This window comes from Octodon degus, unplaced genomic scaffold, assembly GCF_000260255.1.
Source record: "Octodon degus isolate 3935 unplaced genomic scaffold, OctDeg1.0 scaffold00280, whole genome shotgun sequence".
Classification (NCBI taxonomy): domain Eukaryota; kingdom Metazoa; phylum Chordata; class Mammalia; order Rodentia; family Octodontidae; genus Octodon; species Octodon degus.
Genome location: NW_004524856.1, coordinates 1,158,729 through 1,177,583, shown reverse-complemented (window position 1 = coordinate 1,177,583; position 18,855 = coordinate 1,158,729). Strand labels below are relative to the sequence as shown.

At 46.6% G+C, this 18,855-nt stretch overlaps 2 protein-coding genes across 2 annotated transcripts in view; one reads left to right on the top strand and one right to left on the bottom strand.

Moving 5' to 3' along the window:
- Positions 1-6,231, top strand: part of Gcna (germ cell nuclear acidic peptidase) — a 14,176-nt gene extending 7,945 nt beyond the window's left edge. The window contains exons 6-9 of the mRNA XM_023707120.1: positions 1,521-1,698; positions 3,939-4,077; positions 5,226-5,430; positions 5,913-6,231. Coding sequence (XP_023562888.1) covers positions 1,521-1,698; positions 3,939-4,077; positions 5,226-5,430; positions 5,913-6,159 — 769 coding nt within the window. The 3' untranslated portion in view covers positions 6,160-6,231. The remainder of the gene's footprint in view (positions 1-1,520; positions 1,699-3,938; positions 4,078-5,225; positions 5,431-5,912) is intronic.
- A 4,453-nt stretch (positions 6,232-10,684) lies between these two features.
- Cxcr3 (C-X-C motif chemokine receptor 3) lies at positions 10,685-13,513 on the bottom strand. Its single transcript, XM_023707108.1, has 2 exons — positions 13,440-13,513; positions 10,685-12,169 (listed from the first exon to the last, which is right to left on the bottom strand). The coding sequence occupies exons 1-2, from the start codon at positions 13,449-13,451 to the stop codon at positions 11,084-11,086; spliced, it is 1,098 nt and encodes a 365-aa protein (XP_023562876.1). The 5' UTR covers positions 13,452-13,513; the 3' UTR covers positions 10,685-11,083.
- Positions 13,514-18,855: the final 5,342 nt, after the last annotated feature.

The following is an 18,855-nucleotide window of genomic DNA, read 5'->3' as shown; positions in this document are numbered from 1 at the left end:
TCTCTCCTCTCTCCTCTCTCCTCTCTCCTCTCTCCTCTCTCCTCGAATTTATTGGGAGAGAGAAAGCTTCCATCTGAGAGACAAAAGTGGGCCCAGAAAGTGAGTTGCCCCTCTGCCACCTTTTCTGATGCAAATTTGTTCTCAAAACTAGGTAACTGGAGGCAGAAATTTTTTGCATCATACATATGCAACTTTGGCAGAAAAAGACCCTTGCATTATCTTCCCTTGCCTTGTCTGGTACTTTCTGACGCCCCCACCCCAACCTCCTCACATAAGGTTTAGTTTGCAGTTTAATTGTGCATAAATATCCTGGCAAAATCTCAGTCTCAGGAGTCCTGTAGTCAGTCAGAAGCTCTCTGCATTTGCTTCTTCACTTGTCTGGACATGTGAATTGTTCTAGCCAATATAAAAACATTTCAGTTTAAATAAATAGTCACTACATGCATGAGTCCTTTATGTGCTCAGCACTATTATTTGTGCCACTTGAATTAGGCATCAAAAGTTGGTCAGCAGTTGTGATTTAATGGAAGGATCCTGATATTGAGCCAGAAAATGCATTATCTGTGGCCTTTGGGCAAGTTACCTCTGACCACTGATTTCCTCTATCTCTATAAGATAGAGATGATAAAAACAGTAGTGGCGTTTTTGAAGGATCGTTGTGAGGATTAAATATGGAAATGCAAAAAAAAGACCTTTTTTGTCTTTTTGAGACAAGATTTCACTACACATTTCAGGCTGGTCTTGAACTCATTTTGTAGCCCAGGCTGGCCTTAAAACTTGCAGTGCTCCTCCTGCCTCAGCCTCCCCTGGGATTATTTACAGGTGATAACACACACAAATGATGGTTCTCTGGAGAGGTGGAGATGAGATCACCATGGGAAGAGCTTAGGCTGAGGCATGAGTGTGGGAAATCACAATTCATGTCCAAGGAATGTTTGAGTTGCTCAGGTCTTGAATGTCAGGTCAAGTACTCAATGAAAAGAAGAGGGGAATGTTAATTGGAATATGGCTTAGGACAGGGATGGTGAACCTTTTCAAGCTGTCAGTGATACAGTCTGCTGCAGCATGTGTGACATAGGTTTGCCACCACTGGTATAGGAAACAAATGGGAGAAGAGTGTGTGTAATTGGATGAAGAGGAGACCCAAGTTGAGAAGGAGGGCTGAATGGGAGAACCATTGGGATGAAGATCTCTATCCCCAGTTCTACATGGAATGAGGGAGAAAAATGAGTTAAAGATGCCTGTGAGGTCTTCAGCCAGTTATAGTAGAAGTGAGGCAGTTGCATATGCTATACTCTTGTTAGTTGGAAATTTGCTTTGGGCAATTGTAAATTCAGGACTAGTGAAGAGGCTGCAGCTAGGTATGGGAACTGGTTGCCCTAGGGTGGAAACCAAAAGGCTATGAAAGGTAGGCTAGCCAGAGAAGTGCCCTCATCTAAGGAAGGAAGCAAGCAAGCAACAGTAGCAAGTGTGCAGCTGCTCTTGGCTTGATCTTTAACGCATTTCTTCTGTTTCTTCAGCTACATGGAACGCAATCGTATTTACCTTTGCAGGAGAACGAGATGTCAAATACCCGACTGTTTCTTCCTTGACATTGAAAAATCAAAACGGTATTCAGGAAGGAATTTCAAGAGAAATAGGGATGAACTGGTTCAGAGAATCTACAGGCTTCTTAACAACTCTGTCTTCGATCAAAAGGTAGAATGGATGCATTAGAATTTATTGAGCACCTGCTGTATGATGGCACTCTTATAGGGCAGGGAGTATGCTAGCTGAGTATACTACTGCCCTTGAGAAGTGTCCATTTAGGTGGGGAGATAAGATGTGCATATTTGAAGGAAATAATGTTCATGAGTTATAATCTATGGGACAGATGGTTATTACCAGGGGAGATCAGTGGGGGGAGAAATGATTGAGAGACAGAGTGGTGACGAGGCGGGATGGCTTGGTGGAAGTGAAGCTCTTTTTGGAGTGTTGAGGCTCAACTACTCAGACTGAAAAGAGCAGTGTAAGCTTGGGGAAGTTACTTAACCTCAGTATGCCTGTTTCTATGTCTATAAAATGGGGCACTACCAGTACAGTCATCCCCCCTTATCCATGGGAGACTGGTTCCAAAACTCCCCAATAAATGCCAAAATCTGCAGATACTCATGTGTAATATTTGCATATGATCTAGTCATATCTTCCCTTTGAGGCTTTTCCAAGAATGACACAAACCCCAGAAACTATGAAAGAAATTGATTTTTTTTTTTTGAGGCAGGATTTTGCTATGTAATCCAGGTTGGCCTTGAACTTACATTGGATCCTCCTGCCTCAGCCTCCTGAGTGCTGGGATTACAGGTGTGCACCACCACACCCAAATCTGTTATTCACATGAAATCATCTCTGTATTACTTATATAATATCTTTTTTTAATGTTTTTTAAAATTAATTAATTTATTTGTGTGTGTGTGTGTGTGTGTGTGTGTGTGTGGCCAGCTCAGCCCACCAGGGGGCAGGGTTGGCTGGCATGTGGTGCTGGGGGATCGAACCGTGATCCCTGTGCTTTGCTAAGCTTGTTCCAAGTAGGTGCTTTAGACCACTGAGCCATCTCTCCAGCCCCTACTTATATAATATCTAATATAACATACATACCATGTAAGTAGTTGTTACACTATTTTGTTTAGGGAATGAGGAGAAGGGGGAAATCAGTACATGTTCAGCACCATTGCAGTTTTTAAAAAGTATTTTTGATATGTGGTTGGTTGAAGCTGTAGATGTGTGGAACTCATGGATACGGAGGGCCAGTTGTGCTTACTACTAAGAAAGACTATTGAACCTACAAAAGTTAATATACAGAAAGTGCCTAGAACAGGGCCTATGCTATTATAGTTCTTATGATTTCTCAATAGGGTAGGACCAGGTTATGGGCATCAGGTTGTAGGAGGTTAAATTTATTTTTATTTTTTAAATTAAAAAAATTATTTATTTATTTATTTATTTAGTACAGGGTCTCACTATGCAGCTTGGGCTCATAGTGATCTTCTTCCCTCAGGCTCCCCAGCGCTGAGATTATAGGCATGTGCCACCATGCCCAGTTTTGGGGCTGCACGGTGCACCTGGGGATCCGGGGCTACCACAGCATGTGGGGCCAAGGATCAAACCAGGGTCTTTGTACTTGCCAGGCAGGTGCTTAGACCACTGAGCTATCTCCCCAGCCCAAGAGGTTAAATTTAAATTGTAAAGCACAGGGCTGTGGTGTGAGCTGGAGTGGCTGCTGAAGAAAAATTTGAGAGCAGTGATTGGGTTGGAGAGAATTTGGAGGCAGAGACCTGTTAGTCATTCCTCATTCTGGTGTTTTGTTTTTGTAGGGCTAGGGATCAAAGAACAAGCTCTCATGCTAAGCAAGCACTCTACCAGTGAGTGCCATCTTTAGTGCTAGCATACTGGGATTTTCAAAAGTTATTACCTCTAGTGCCAAGACTTTCCAGAGGGAAGGTCTCTTTCCTAAAGGCTCTCTGGCCTTTGGTGTCCTTCCTGGGGACGGTGGTGTTAAATCTAATGAGCAGAACCGGAAGTGTTCTGAGTTGCATTTTCATTTCTTCTTCACTACATAACACATGGGGTTCCAGCTGACCCTCCAAGGTGGCCTGTACTATTCTGCCTGCCTTGTCTCCATGCAGGATAGCACAAGACCTAATTCACCTTGTCTCAGCAGTTTTCCTTGTGTCATAACTGCCTATTAGTTGTCTTTATCCAGACTTCTGCTTGGTTTTTATTTTTCCCAGAATGCTTAGATTTGTGTGCCCTTTGAGTAGATTTCCCCCCAGCTTGCTATGAGCCAAGAACCCCAGGAAGAAAGTTTCTGTTTTTATTACAGGGAAGAAACCTTTGGGTTAGTATTTTCTGAATCGTTTAGAACTGCTGTCTGATTCCTTCTGTTTGCTTTTCATTCTCAGCTACCCGAGAAAATGGAAATCATCTGGAACAAAAAACTACAGAAAACAGCTGGCTTATGTTTTACTAGTGAGGGACTTCATCCAGAGAGGAAGCCCTGTGCCAAGATCGAGATTTCTGTGAAAATATGTGACTCTGCAGGTGATGGCAGGAACAAGGCGATGGTGTCTCCATGCCCCTTTCCTCTGACACCAGGACTTGTTCAGAGACTCCTAGCTAGAAGCCTGTGTCACTGTTTGAATTGACCTCCCCAGGTGGACAGGCCTACTCTGTATTGCTTAGAGAAAATTACTTGGAGAGGTCTACCATTCCTGGGACTCCTACAGGCCTACCTTTCTGTCTTTGTTTTCGCCTTGCAAGAGGCAGCATCTCTATTCTCTCATTAGTTGAGGTTCAAGGTCCCCTATATCTGTCTATTCAATTACCAAGTCTCCCTTCACAGTGACTTGTCTCTCATCATTTTCTCCATCTTCACTTTCGCCTAGATTTGGGTGCTCACCCCCCTACTTCTCCCTGCTGCACCGAGGCTTCTGTGCACCCCTGTGTTGATTTTCTAGGGCTGTTCAGTGCCTGGGCCCTGGCTGCTTAGGCTAGCATAATTTCCCTCCGCTCCACTCAGCTGCCTTTGTCTCTCACTGCTCCATGTTAACTCATGTCCAACTAGGCCCTTCACACTGTACCACATGCTTCCCTGGCCTCAACCCTTGCTCCCATTTCTCCACCTGCTTCACAGTGGCCTTTCAAATTATGCAAATCCAGTCAGTTGTAAAAGGCCCAGCTCAGATCCTTATCTCACCACAGTACTTCTGCCCAAATCCCATAGCCCTAGTGATTGCCCTACCACACATCTGTGTCCACTTCTAAGGGCACAAACCAAGTCTTGTCCAGGTAGATTTCTGGCAGTGTCCCATAAAGAGATGAACATGCTTGAGATGCTCGGAAAAGACCTGCTCACCTAAGGCTGTCTTCCATGAATAAAACTGGGTTGATGTAGTCAGAAGTTTCACTTTCAGAATTCTGGGAAGGGCCAGGGATATAGCTCAGTGGCTTAGTGCCTGTCTAGCAAGTGCGAGGCCCAGAGTTTGATTCCTGGTACCAAAAAAGAAAATAGTTAAAAAAAATTAAAAAAAAAACCAAACCAAAATTCTGAGATGACACTTATGGCTGCCTGCCTGTTTATACTTCTGTAAGCTGCCTTGTGCCTGCTGAGCATGAGAGGCAAAGGGTTGTTAGGTAGCAGACCAGAATCAGTTTTAGTGCTCACCATTTCTTTTCCTTTCTCTTCAAAGACCGACTCCGAGACACTCTGATCCATGAACTATGCCATGCAGCTGCCTGGATAATTGGTGGCAGTAAGGTATCTCATGGAGCTGTGTGGAAGTATTTCACTCGCAAGGCCAACTGGATACACCCGGAGGTGCCCTTGGTGACCCGATGTCATAATTTTGATATTAACTATAAGGTTTATTATGAATGCAAACAGTGCAAAGCCAGGTAAGACTTTTTCTCAGACTTTTTCCAGTTACCTTTTTGTTTCAGTCTCCAAATGGTTCTTTGGTCATTGTAGGAATAAGTCAAAGGCTACTTGACTTGCGAAGTAGACTTCCGTATGTCTTTGTTTTTTGGGTGGGGGGTACTGGAGATTGCACATAAGGACTTCACAATGAACTATATACTCAACTCTTTTTCCATTTAATTTGAGATGGAGGCTCACTAAGGTGCTAAATTGCAAGCTGGGCTCAAATTTGTGATTCTCTTGCCTCAGCCTCCCAAAGTGATGGGATTATAGGGATTATGCATATAACCTCCCTATTTCTATGTTCTGTTTATTAATTTGAGCCAGCCTGACCCCTGCTGCTGCTCAGAGTCCCACTCAGCACTCACAAAAATTCTCACTTTGGGCCCAAGACCAATGTCTCAGAGCTGATACTGTGGTGACTGATTTGTGTGTTATGTGGTGTCCTTTTCCTCCCTAGGATTGGCCGCTACACCAGATCATTAAACACCAAGTACTTCGTCTGCAGTTTGTGCCAGGGCCCTCTGGTTTTGCTGCCGCTCACTCGGAAAGATGGAACCCCCATTCAGCCTCATGTGAGACCATTTAGCAAATACGTGCAAGAGAATTATAGGACAGTGTTCCTGGAAACGGGTCTTAATCATAGCGAAGTAATGCGAAAGCTTAGCCGGGATTACGCTGCCAGCAAACAAAAGAAAAATTGTTAAGGCTGCCTGAGAGTATGTTTCTGCCACATTAAAATAATTACTTTCACTCTTTTTTGTTTTACTTATGTATGTATGTATGTATGTATTTGTTTTATATATTTATTGTACCGGAGATTGAACTCAGGACTTCAGCTACTGAGCGGCATCCCCAGCCCCAGAGTACATTTCTGTTGGCTGAGCCCTTTACTGACAAGAAGTCCTAGAAACATTTGGAGAAGTTATTAATATTAGAAGTTATTAATATTAGAAGTTATTAATATTAGAGTTTATATGTATTTTTAGATTAATTTTATTAATGATAATTGTTTTTACCAAAGGTTTTATTGTACCCTTGAGAATACCCTGAAGGCCTTTGGGTCCAGCTTTGGTCTTACTTGTACTGCATAATTTTAACATATGGAACAAAATACAGAAGTAAAGTGAGTTTTTGAGAGTGGTGGGTTGAGAGGATGAAAATAACACTGAAAAGCATAAGTTTTAAAGTCGGCACTTCAAAGCCAGAGTAGTCACGGTATGTTCCACCTGCCTACCTGTAAGGCACATGTGTTTCAGAGACTTAGCTGCTGATGACAGTGAGTGAAACTGTATGAATTCTGTACTTGTTCAGAAAACAAAATAAATAAAATATGTGTTTTTGCATCTCACTTATTAGCAAAGTCTACTTACGCCTTTTCTCCTACTTGTGTGACTGCCCATAAGGGCTTCAAGCAGTGATATCCAGGATGTGGACTGGTACTGGCACTGTATTAGTTTCCTCTGGCTGCCACAACAAAGTTCCATAAACCTAGTAGCTTAAAACAACACGAACATATTACAGTACAGTTGTGGAGATCAAAATTCTGAGAGTAGTTACCTTGGCCTACAATCAAGGTGTTGACAGGGTTGTATTCCGTTCTGGGTGCTCTGTGGGTAAATCCATTTCCCTGTCTTTTCCAGGCCACCCACATACCTTGGTTCATGGCCCCTTCTTCCATCTTCAAAGCCAGGAGCAGCAGCATCTCTTTCTCTGCTCTGCCCTTTACCTCTCTCTTTCACCCTTAAAGACCCTTATGATCACATTAAATCCACATAGATAATCCAGGGGAATTTGTTTTGTGTGTATGTGCTTGTTTTGTTGTTTGAGACAGGCTCTAATGGGTAATCTAGACTGGCCTTAAACTCACTATGTAGCCCAGGATGGCCTCAAACTTATGGCAATCCTCCTGTTTTAACATCCTGAATGCTGAGATTACCAGTGTGTACCACCATGTCCAGCTCAACAGAGAATCTTAAAGTCAGCTAATTAGGAAGCACAGTTTCCTCTCCATGTAAGTTAACCTATTCTCAAGTTGTGGGTATTGGAGTGTGGCTGGTGGGGAGGCCCCATGTTTGGGCCTGCCACAAATATCTTTACTAGTCTAGCATTATTATGTTTTATAGTCAGGTTCTATTATTCTGACAATTTTTTTTTGCAGAAAAGCCTGTAACTCTGAGGCTAGATAAGATTAGAGATGTGTATATGTAGGATTAGAAAGACCTTCCTCAGCTATAGCCATAACTGCAGTTTCAGCAAGGGCTCAGCTACCCTGTCAAACTAGGTCATGTGACTTCATGATGGAGAGAGTTGACAGCACCATAGGTCTGCACTTTCTTGTCTTTTTTTTTTTTTTTTTTTGTACCAGGGATTGAACTCAGGACCTTGCCAGGCAGGCACTTATGCTGCTGAGCTATCTCCCTGCCTAGGTCTGCACTTTCACACTCTACCTTAGCTCCAGTTATTTCCTCCACTCACTGCAACCTCAGAAGTAGCCATGGAAAATGCTCTGTATAGCCCACTTGCTGGACTGTGTGCTACTTGGTGACTGCTGGCAAGTCAAGGCTTTGTTGCTTTTCAGGCCCACTGCCATTTCCCTAGTAAGAACCATCAGCTCTCACATTACTGAATGACATACGGCCTTTGGACTGGTTTATGATTCCAGTTTACCTCTTGGTCTTATTTTCAACTTTGCCTCTACCTAAAGACTTAGCTGTAGCCACTTGGTACCACTTACAATTCCCCCATAAGAAGCCAAGAAGCTGGGCATGGTGCACACTGGTAATCACAGCACTCAGGAGGCTGAGGCAGGAGGATCTTTGTGAGTTTGAGATCAGCCTGAACTGCATAGCAGGACCCCATCTCAAAAAGACAAGCCAAGAATGGTTTGCACACACCTGTAGTCCCAGTACCCTGAGAGGCTGAAACAAGAGGCTTGCACGTTTGAGCCCAGCCTGGGCAACTTAGCAAGACCCTGTCAAAAATAAACAAAAGCTGGGGATGTAGCGGTGTGAAGACTCTGGGTCCACTGCCTAGTACCACACACATACACAAATTGATTTTAGCCTTGTCATCCTTTCTACTGCCCTTTTTTTTTTTTTTTTCAAATTGATGGTTGTAATGATTGGGTGTTGCATCCTTTAATTTTTTTTTTTTTTTTTTTTTGCTACTGCCCTCCTTGATGCCTCAGAATACTCCTTTTCTCTTTACCTTCAGAAATACCACTTGGCTTTAAGTTTCCAGGAAGGCTTCGGCCTTCATGCTCTGAGTCCTGGATTTACTATGTTCCGTTCCTTTGTCTTGTGTCACAGACTGTTTGGTACTGCTATTTCCTACGGAGGTAGGAAAATGAGAGCCAACTCTATTCTTTCCCTTTTATGGCAGTGGCTATCATATCCCCCCCCCCCCACCGCTTCCTCTAGGGTGGCCAGGAACAACTAGCTTCAGTGTCTTCCTGCTCTCTAAAACTGCCTCAAGCCCCCCTCCCCAGGCCTTGGCTTACTTTGGAGCCCAAGGCTTGTCCAACTGAGATGCCCCTTCCCCACTCAGGGCTAATGAGGTGCTGCTGCTGCTGCCTCTCAGGAGTGGCTGGAGGACCATATGTAACAGGACAAAAATTGCAGATGGACTTAGCACAGCCATTATCCTTAAAATCTCCAAATCCTGTTGCGCCATGTTCAGCACTCCTGCCTCCTGAAAACTCAAAGCAGCTGCAGTCATGACTCCAGGGAGCTGACAGTCAAACAGCAGCTTCTCCTACAGTTCACCCAAGGTGTCACCATGGCAGCAAAGGCTGCCCCAGACACCCAGCAGTCCTATGGGAGATATTTGCCTTGGCTTCAATGGGCTTCGGACACAGACCTATCCCAGATGACTCTGCCCTGCTGCCTTCAAATGACCTTGCCTCCTTCTCCTACTTGAAACTTCCCAAAAGAGGTCAGTGACATGCAAGAGACCACATGAGCTCCTCAGCATTGTTCCCTCACCTACCTTTGGTCAGCCCAGGTGACACTGTCTTGTGCACTTTCCTCGGTGCTGAGCACAGGCCCCAATAAAACTTTACTCAGGTGATCTTACTGCCTACTTGTGATTTTTTTTTTTGTCAGAGAGTGTTGAGTGGTTTGCACTAATAGCTGGCAACACTAAGGGCTCTTAGCCCTGAGCATGCCTAGCAGCCAGGGGGTTGCTGAAGAACTCCAGAAACGAGAGCAGTGAAGAGCCAAGATTGGCAGAGGTCTGTGGAAGAGCCCCAGAGAGGTGCCAGAAGCTGCTGCAAGAGTTCTAGAGAGCTGGTAAGTGGATACGAGCTGTTGGCTACTAAGTGGGGTGGCTGAGAGCTACCAGGAGCTAGGGCGCTGAGCGCTAAGAGATGCTGGCACTCAGAGCTTGGAGCTATAACACTAATAGGGAAGACCTATTGGTATTGAAAGCCTGGAGCTGCTAACAGCACTTACCAGTTCATGATTTCTATCCAAACTGGGCAAGAATCTTCAGCTGATTTTTTTTTGGTACTGGGAGATACCTTGTGCTTACCATGCAGGAGATTATGTTGCTGAGCCATATCCCCGGCCTTCAGCTGATTATTATACTTTTTTTTTTTTTTTTTTTTTGAAAATGGGGATTGAACTCAGGCCCTTGTACTTGCCAGGCAAGTGCTTATTCTACTGAGCTATCTCCATATCCCCTTTCAGCTGATTATTAACGTGGTGAAAGCTGGTACTATATTGGGGGCCATCCCCTTTAGAGGGCCCTGAACAAGAGTGACCAACAGTGATGGTTGTCAACAGGCTCAAGAACTAGTCCACATCTGATTTCCATGTTATGTGCAGTTAAGAAGGCACACTAGCTGGTGACACTGTCACATAGTCTCTGCTGGCCTGACCTGGGGATTCAGGGCCTATGTCTTACCCACCTCTAGTGATGCCTTCCCCAAATTATGCCCAGATAGTGTCCGGACAGCCAGCTGTCTGACAGCTCATGCTGCTGCCCTGGCCCATGAAGGTATCTGCTAGTACCACCATGGGATAGAGAGGGGACCCAGCAGAGGGCAGAGGCCAGCATTACTACCATCATCAGCTCTGGCCAAGGCTTCCAGGTCCAGGTGAGAAGAAGCAGAAAGTTCATTTCCAAGTCCAGTCAGGGCCGACTGTAAGGATGACTACTAAACCACCCTGGTCCTGATTATTTTGTTTATTGAAAAATGTTAAGCAGGATTTTAGACATGAAAAATAAAAGAGGGAAAATACAGAGATCTGGGGAACCGCTGCTACTGTTGTTGCTGAGCTAGTGACCCAGGCCACATCCTCACAGGATGACAGTCTATACTGTTTGCCTCTTTCTTCCTGCAGATGGGAAAGGCCAAGTTCTAGTTGCTGAGTTAGAAGGGCATTGGAGCTCTGGGCATCCACCTCTGAAGTGGCAGGAGGGGCTTGGAAGCTGGGGAGTAGCACTGGCTTAGCCCCAGGGTTGAGGGGGTGCAGTTCTCTGGGAGAGCTGGCAGTGCTGGAGCTGCCAAGGAGCTCCAGGGACAGAGCTGTGGAGAGAGCTGGAGCATGCCTCCCAGTGAGAAAAGGAGTGAGCCTGTAATGTGGGGCAAGTCTGCATGGGCTGAAGGGTACCCCCATCCCAGTCTCACAAGCCTGAGTAAGAGGCATCTGTAGTCTCCGACCAGGAAGAGTCTCGGCGGGCAGATGACGGCTGCCCCTGCAGAGCAGGGCAGCCGAGACGCGTGAGCAGAGTCCACAGACGCTCTCGGAACTTGATCCCCACAAAGGCGTAGAGCAGCGGGTTGAGGCAGCAGTGCATATAACCCAGGCCTGAAGTGACTGACTTGGCCACATCTATGTGGCTTCGTAGGGCACAGTTGTGGGCCAGTGCCTCCAGTTCCATGAGGATGTCCACCATAGTCACTAGGTGATAGGGGGTCCAGCAGAGGGCAAAGGCCACCACTACCACCACTACTAGCCGCATGGCTCGCAGGCGCCGCCTGCCTCTGGAGATCAGCAGCACAGCTAGGATGCGGGCATAGCAGTAGGTCATGACCAGCAAGGGCAGCAGGAAACCAGCCACCAGCTGCAGCACACGCAGAGCTGTGCGGCCAAACTGTGGGAAGTTGTGCAGGCAGACGGTGGCATTGAGGCGGTTGTCGTGGTAGGCTGAGAGGAAGATGAAGTCTGGAAGGGCAAAGAGCAAGCAGAGCCCCCAGACGACTGCACAAGTAAGAGCCACGCGGGTCGGGGGCCCCCGGCGGTAGAGTTGGGTGGCATGCACTATGCTCAGGTAGCGATCAAAGCTGATGCAGGCCAACAGGAGGGACCCTGCATAGAAGTTGATGTTGAAGAGGGCGCCTGCCACTTTGCAGAGGCCAGAGCCAAAGACCCACTGGACAGCAGCGTTGACTGCCCAGAATGGGAGTGTGAGCACCAGGAGTGTGTCAGCCACAGCCAGGTGAAACAGGAATGTGTCGGTGCTGCTCAGGGCGGCCCGCTGGCTCAGCAGCACGGCCGCCACGACACCATTGCCCAGGAGCCCCAGCACGAAGAGGAGGCTGTAGAGGGCTGGAGAGAAAGCCCGGTCGAAGTTGAGGCTGAAGTCCTGTGGGCAGGGTGGGGAGGCACAGCAGGAGTCACTCTCGTTCTTTCCATAGTCATAGGGAAAGCTGGAGTTTTCCAGGAAGGCGGCAATGTCTGAGACATCTAGCACTTGACATTCACTCACCTGCAGGAGGGATGGAAGAGGCAAGGGAGGCCAGGGCTATGTCAAGCTCTCCCCCCCACGTTGTGGCTTGTGACTTTGATGAGAGTTTCTCTGAGCAGTTCCTCTGTAAGACAGGCCCTGAGGTCTGGAACAGATCCTGTAACTGTCACACCTATCTCCCTGGGCCACCATTCCTAATCTGTATCTGCCCAGCCTGGGCTCCAGGCTGGTGACTTCCCTTTCCAAAGTCTGTGTCTCCTCCTTCTTCTGGGCCACCCCATAGGCCCGGGGATCCTGGGTGGAAAGAAGAGCTTCCCTCTGGGGCCGGGTCCCTCCTGGCTGCCTCCTCTCCCTTTGCTCTTCCTTCATGCATTGCTAGCCTTGGCCCTGGCCACACCTAGGTCAGCCACCTGCTTCCTCAGGTGTCTCCTCTCCCACTCACTGGCTCTTTCCTTCCCTCCTCAGCTCTTGTTTGAGGCATCATGGAGCGTGTCCACAAATCACTGTGCCCCTTCCCCAAATGTGTGCTTTCTGCCCTGTGCTTCCTGTCCCCTACACAGAGGCTTGCATGCCCACTTCACTGCCCACGGGGGGACTCTAGAAGGCTTCTTATTTCTTCCTCCTTTTTTCTTTTTCCTCCTCCTTTCCTCTTCTCCTTCTCTTTTCCTCCTCCTCCTCCTCCTCCTCCTCCTCCTCCTCCTCCTCTTCCTCCTGTTTGTTTGAGACAGGGTCTCACTATGTAGTTCAGGCTGGCCTTGACCTCACTATCTGGTCCAGACTTCCTCCTCCTCCTTGAGACAGGGTCTCTCTCTGCTTTTCAGGCTGATTTTTAACTTCTGGCTCCTTCTGTGTCAGTCTCCTGAGTAGCTGCGACTACAGGTGCACCACTATGCCCAGCTGGGGTTTTCTTTCTCCCCATAGTCCCTCCTTAAGCTGCAGGTCTCTCTAGTGCCAGTTCAAACCAGATGAAAGAGCCAAAGTTTCAAGTCAGAGCTGAAGGGAGATTTAGAGGTCATCGAGGTTCAGCCTCTACCACCCCAGCACCCCTCCATTTTAGAAGTGAGGTGCCCAAGCCAGAGTAGGGGAGAACACTTGCCTGTAGTCAATGGCCAAGCTGTTCAATTCCCAGTTCCCTATCTACCACTCTTATCACAGCACCTATAGCCTCCACCTACTCTCCCAATCAACCTCCTGGTTCCCCCTAGGCTCTAGATTAGCCCTGGCCTGTCCCTAGTGCCCTGAAGTAGCCCCTCTGAACAGTGCTCTGGCCGGGCTGGGCAGCAGCACTTACCTCATGGACCATGGTTGTGCTGGTGCTCTGGTTGCTAGGGTTGTGTGCTGCTTGCCCTTCTGCCTTGGTGCTTGTGGTTGGGAACCTGCAGTGCACAGAGGAAGTGAGGGTTTCATGCAGTTTTCAGCACAACCTCTTCCAGAGGCTGGAAGATCTAAAGACCTATCCAGTCCCAGGTCACAGAGTTCCTAGCTCAGGCATTCCTGTGACTGGGTGAAGCCTATCTGGAGGGGTTGCTGTGAACCTAGGACCAGAAATACTGGGCCATAGGGAAGGGTACAGCATGGTTGGGTGAGGGGAGGTCCTTCTAAGGGGGAGATCTAAAGGGGAAGCCACAGTGGAAAGAAAGGGACAGCCCTGCTGCCAGAGGCAAGAATTGCTCCTCCTCCTGGTCAATGCTTAATAAGTTTGCTGGTGTGCTCATCAGTCCTGGACTGGAGTTAATCTTCATGTGATTGTACAGACTACATCACAAAATTAGCCTTCCTGAAAAACTAAAATATTTTGAAGAAATCCTTCACCTGAAATCTGTCTAGTTCTTTGCCATCACCCTTCCCTAATAATCAGCAGGGGAAAGGAGAGGAAACCATTAAGAATGAACTTGCTATATACTAGATGTTGCTTTAGATCCTTTCTCTGACACTGCTTCATCCCAGGTACCTAAGTCCCTTGTGAAGTGGCGGGCTGTCCCCTTGGGTGATTCATCAGACACACAAGTATGGGAGAGTGTGGGGGCTGAGCCCACGGCTGTCTGACTCTTAGTACTCCTCACCCTGCCTTCTGTTTCTTTCAAATGGATAAACTGATAATTCACTCAGCTCAATATAAAATTAAGTGTAATTTTTAACATGAATACATCTAGAGAAGCCATTGCTCACAAGAAGGATGAGGCAAGCTATAGAATACTGTGTACAATTTGACACTCCTTATGTAAATTCTAGAAACCACCACATAAGACAACACCATATTGTTTTGGATACAGGCGTAAGTTTGTTCTCAAAGTTTAAGACAAAGACTAGAGACCACAAATTAACAACAGTATTTGTTTCGGTGGGAAGAAAAAGAATGAAGTTGGGGAGGTGTGCTGATTTTAAGGAAAAGCTACTGGGCGGTGTTAGTCCACCTAATCAAGCACCTCATGGTTGAGAGTATGGAACAGTTCCTCTTCCACCTTCCCACAGCTCCCCTCCCCCTCATCTCACTCCTTGTTGCCCTGTTGTCCTTCTGAGTGGAAAGACTGATCCTAACCTGCCCCCTCCAAGCAGCTTCCTCATTACTTCTCTTCCCCAGATGCTAGCCCATGGCCTTGCGGTCCAGTTTTCGGTTGGATGCTCTGCCCAAGGCTCCAGGCTCCTGTCTGGAATTTGGGTCCAGCTTATTGACACGACTTGCCCAGCAGCAAGGTCCTTTTCCTCTTTCTGTGGGCAGATGAAGTACTTTGCTTTGAAATAGCCTGTCACCTGCCGAGTTTAGTCCAGAGGGTTCGGAGGGTCTAGAGGAGTAGTGCAAGGTGAGGGGCTGGGAGGATTTCTGACACCAGGCCAGTTGGGATGTAGGTAGCACTCAGAAAGCACAGACTATGGAGGTGGAAAAGGGACAGGAGCTGAGACACGGGTTCTACATGCTGTTCTGTAAGGGGTTTGAGGTCACTAGATTTCTACAAAGGAGAATGATGTTCACAAAAAACTATAATGACTAGTTTTTTTTTTTTTTTTTTTCAGAACCAGGGATTGAACTCAGGCCCTTGCACTTGCAGGAAGTGCTTATTCCACTGAACCATCTCCCCGGCCCCTATATTGGCTAGTTTTAAAGGACTCAGTCTAGTTATGTTCTTCATCCAATTTTGGTATTAAAAAGGACCTTTGCTTTAGGTTCATTTTTCTTGGAAATGTGTTATAAGTTCAGCTAAATTCAGAAATTTTAAATCTTTAAATACTTATTGCCTACCCTTTTCTACTTTGAGAATTCTTTTTTTTTTAAATATTTATTTATTTTTTTATTTATTACATTTATTTATTGTGTGTGGGTGTGTGTGGCCAGCTCAGCCCACCAGGGGGCGGGGCTGGCTGGCATGTGGTGCTCGAGGATTGAACCGTGGTCCTTGTGCTTTGCCAAGCTTGTTTCAAGTAGGTGCTTTAGACCACTGAGCCATCTCTCCAGCCCCGAGAATTCTAATTATATAAATATAAGTTTCTTGATTTTGACACAGAGTGAACTATTATGACTGATCTATAGATTCTTTCTTCTTCATTTTTATTTTGGACAACTTTTATTGTTATATTCATTTAAGTTTGCAAATAATTTATTTACAATGTACAATCTATTATTAATTTCATGCTATGTATTCATTTTCAGGAATATTTCTCTAAAATTCACTGTCTACATCTTATATCTTTCACATTTCAATATTTGCCTACAATTTTTAATATGATATGTAATTATTGATTCTCAATAAAGTTAATGAAAAAAATGACAGAAAAACTAATTGCTTCATAAATATGTTATGCTGGCAGAAGCTGACAATCCACTGTGAGTCCTCCAAATAGATGTTGGGCTATTATTGGTCTGCGTGAAATGTTAAACTCTAGGGGTCCCTGGCCTCCTTCCTGGGCTCCAGTCTCTTCATGATGATGAACCCCACCTTCCCTGGCTTCCAGGAAAGGTACAAAGAAGAAAGTCAGAGCAGGAGCTTTGGAAGAATGTGGAGAACTTTCCTTGCTGAGTCCCAGCAGCCAGCGTCAGGATCAGCTCCTGACAGACTAGGTGGGCTTTTCTGTTCTTGGGGTGACCTGTGTGACAGTGATGCAAAAGTAGCAAGGCTGAGCTTATCTATACTCCAGGCCCGAGTCCCCCTCTGTTGAGCTGTGGGACTTTGGACAAATCACAGAAGCATTTTGAGCTGGTTTCCTAAGTAGGGTTGTTGCAAGATAAATCAAGATAACTGAGACTCAAGGCTCCTAGTGCAGGGCTAAGTGCTTAACAGGACCACAACTGAAAAGCTAAAAGAGTGAGATTATGGCCACAGACTTAGGGCCCTCAGGAACCTTGCATATCAGGGGAGACTGTGACAGACAATGGTGCCTTGTGGGCTGGGTAGGTAGGGTAGTGGCTGAAGGCCTGGAGAACCCTGGTTTTGACTGGGTTGGGGAGAGAGTCCTCTAATGCTAGCCACATCCTCTGGCTGCCTAGCTGGGTGATCCTAGACAAATCATTTCATCTCTGGGCTTCAGTTTCTTTATCTCAAAATGGATATAAGGATAGTATCTATTTGAGAGGGTTACTCCGCTGACCGCAAACATTTTGTGTGTGGTGCAGCAAGGCAGCCGTCATGCAGCCATCTCCTTCCTCTCTAGTAACTTTCCGAACTGACCTCTCCTGAGTCTCAGAATAGCAGGTCTGTGGCGGCCTTCTGCCAGCTTTCACAGCTGACATACCTTGGAAACTTCCTGTGTCATGGGGCTGAGCTGAGCCCTCGTCTGCTCCTCTAATTTGGTCCTTTCCAGTTCCCAGTGGCCCCCAGAGCAGGTCAAAACCAGACTCCAAGGGGCCCCAGAACAGGTCAGAACCAGGCCCAGCATTTGCGGAGAACAAGGACCAAATGTGAGTTCTGGCTGTACCCTCCTGCTTCTCCCTTCAGAATAGTCAGCAGGGAAGCCTGAAGAGGAAGTTAGTCAGAATGAAGCTGTTTCGGGCCCCACCTGTGGTCAAGGTGTGAAATGTGCACCTGGCTCTTCTGTGCCACCCCTCCCCTTGTTATTTTTCATTCTTTCACACCTCTCGGCTGTGGTTTGGGGAGATAGGAGGCTCAGAGATCTGAGCCCTGGCCCCAGACCCTCACAGGAAGGAGGGCCCCTCTAACTGTCTGCTGGGCCAGTCTGCCAGGGACAAGGGCCACTTCTTCCTCTCCCTCATAGTCCTCAGAATGTCCCCCAGGAGCCCTGCTCCCAAATCCCCTGCATGGCAACCAGACTGAGCTATCAGAAGAGCAGGCTCAGCCAGGCCAGATGTCCCCTGGGGCCCAGGTAGGGCCCCAGGATGGGGGGGATGGCTCAAGTCACAGGGAGGCCCAAGGACTGGGCCCTGTCCCTTCCTCCATCCCTTTTTGTTCAGCTCAGAATCCTACTGGGACTCAAGCTCTCACTAAGTGCTGGGGCTACAGGCTGGGGCCTGAAGAGTGCAGAGGGCAGGACAGTCACTGGGCCTGCTTTGCTGGCATGGTGGAAGGAGTGCTGGTAACATCTGCATGAGGGATTCCCTTGAAATCTCCAGGCTGAGCCCAATGGGGTGATCAGAATGGTCCACATGCATTGATGATTTAACAAGGTGCCAGGCATTGTTCTAAGTGTACTATTGGAACGAAGTCACTCAATACCCCGAGTGTGTTGTAATTATGAGGTTGTTATCACCCTGATTGTACAGGTGACAGAAACAGAAAGCTTAGGGAACTTGTTCTAAGTCACAGTTGGTAAGTGGCAGGGGCACTGTGATCCTAGCCGTTATACTATAATGTCTCATCAGGTTCAAGGGGCTGGGATTGAGGGGGTCAGACAGGATTACTTGGGGCTTACCTGCAATATTTTACATAGAAACTGTACTCACCTATTAGTTGTGTGACTAAATTATCATCTAAAGGAGGATAATCTGAGTGAGATAGCAATCCCAGCTACTAGGGAGACTAGGGCAGGAGGACTGCAAGTGTGAGGCCAGGCTGGATAACTTAGCAAGACCCGTGTAAGGGGCTGGGGAGATGGCTCAGTGGAATAAGCGCTTCCCTGGCAAGCACAAGGACCTGAGTTCAATCCCCAGTTCCACCTCCCCCCAAAAGACCCATGTAAAATAAAAAATAATAATTAAAATAAAGTAAAAAATAAAACAGAACCAGCAATGTAGCTGAGTGGTAGAACGCTTGCCTAATATGTGCTAGGCCCTGAGTACCATCCCCAGTACTAGTAACAAAAAGAAAAGAAAGGACGATTAAAATAAGCTCCAGGTATTGCCCTAGAAATGTTCTTTTCTTTTCTTTAACTGAAGAAAGAATAACAATTTTATTTTTTTTACCCTTTTATTCTGTTGTATTTTTTTTCATAATTTTATTGAGCGACAAATAGCAATGAGATAGTTTCAAATCAAATTGGTATGACAGTTTCAATAATTAACAAATTGCATACTCTCTTCCTAGTGGTTATTTGCGGTACAAGATGCAGACATAATATCCTATTTACAAACACCATTAGAACAAATCCTTCTATTCATTAAGAGAATGTAACTATAGGGCTGGTGAGATGGCTCAGTGGTCTAAAGCACCTACTTAGAACAAGCTTAGCAAAGCACAAGGGACTGCGGTTCAATCCCCCAGCACCACCTGCCAGCCAGCCCCGACCCCTGGTGGGCTGAGCTGGCCACACACACACACACA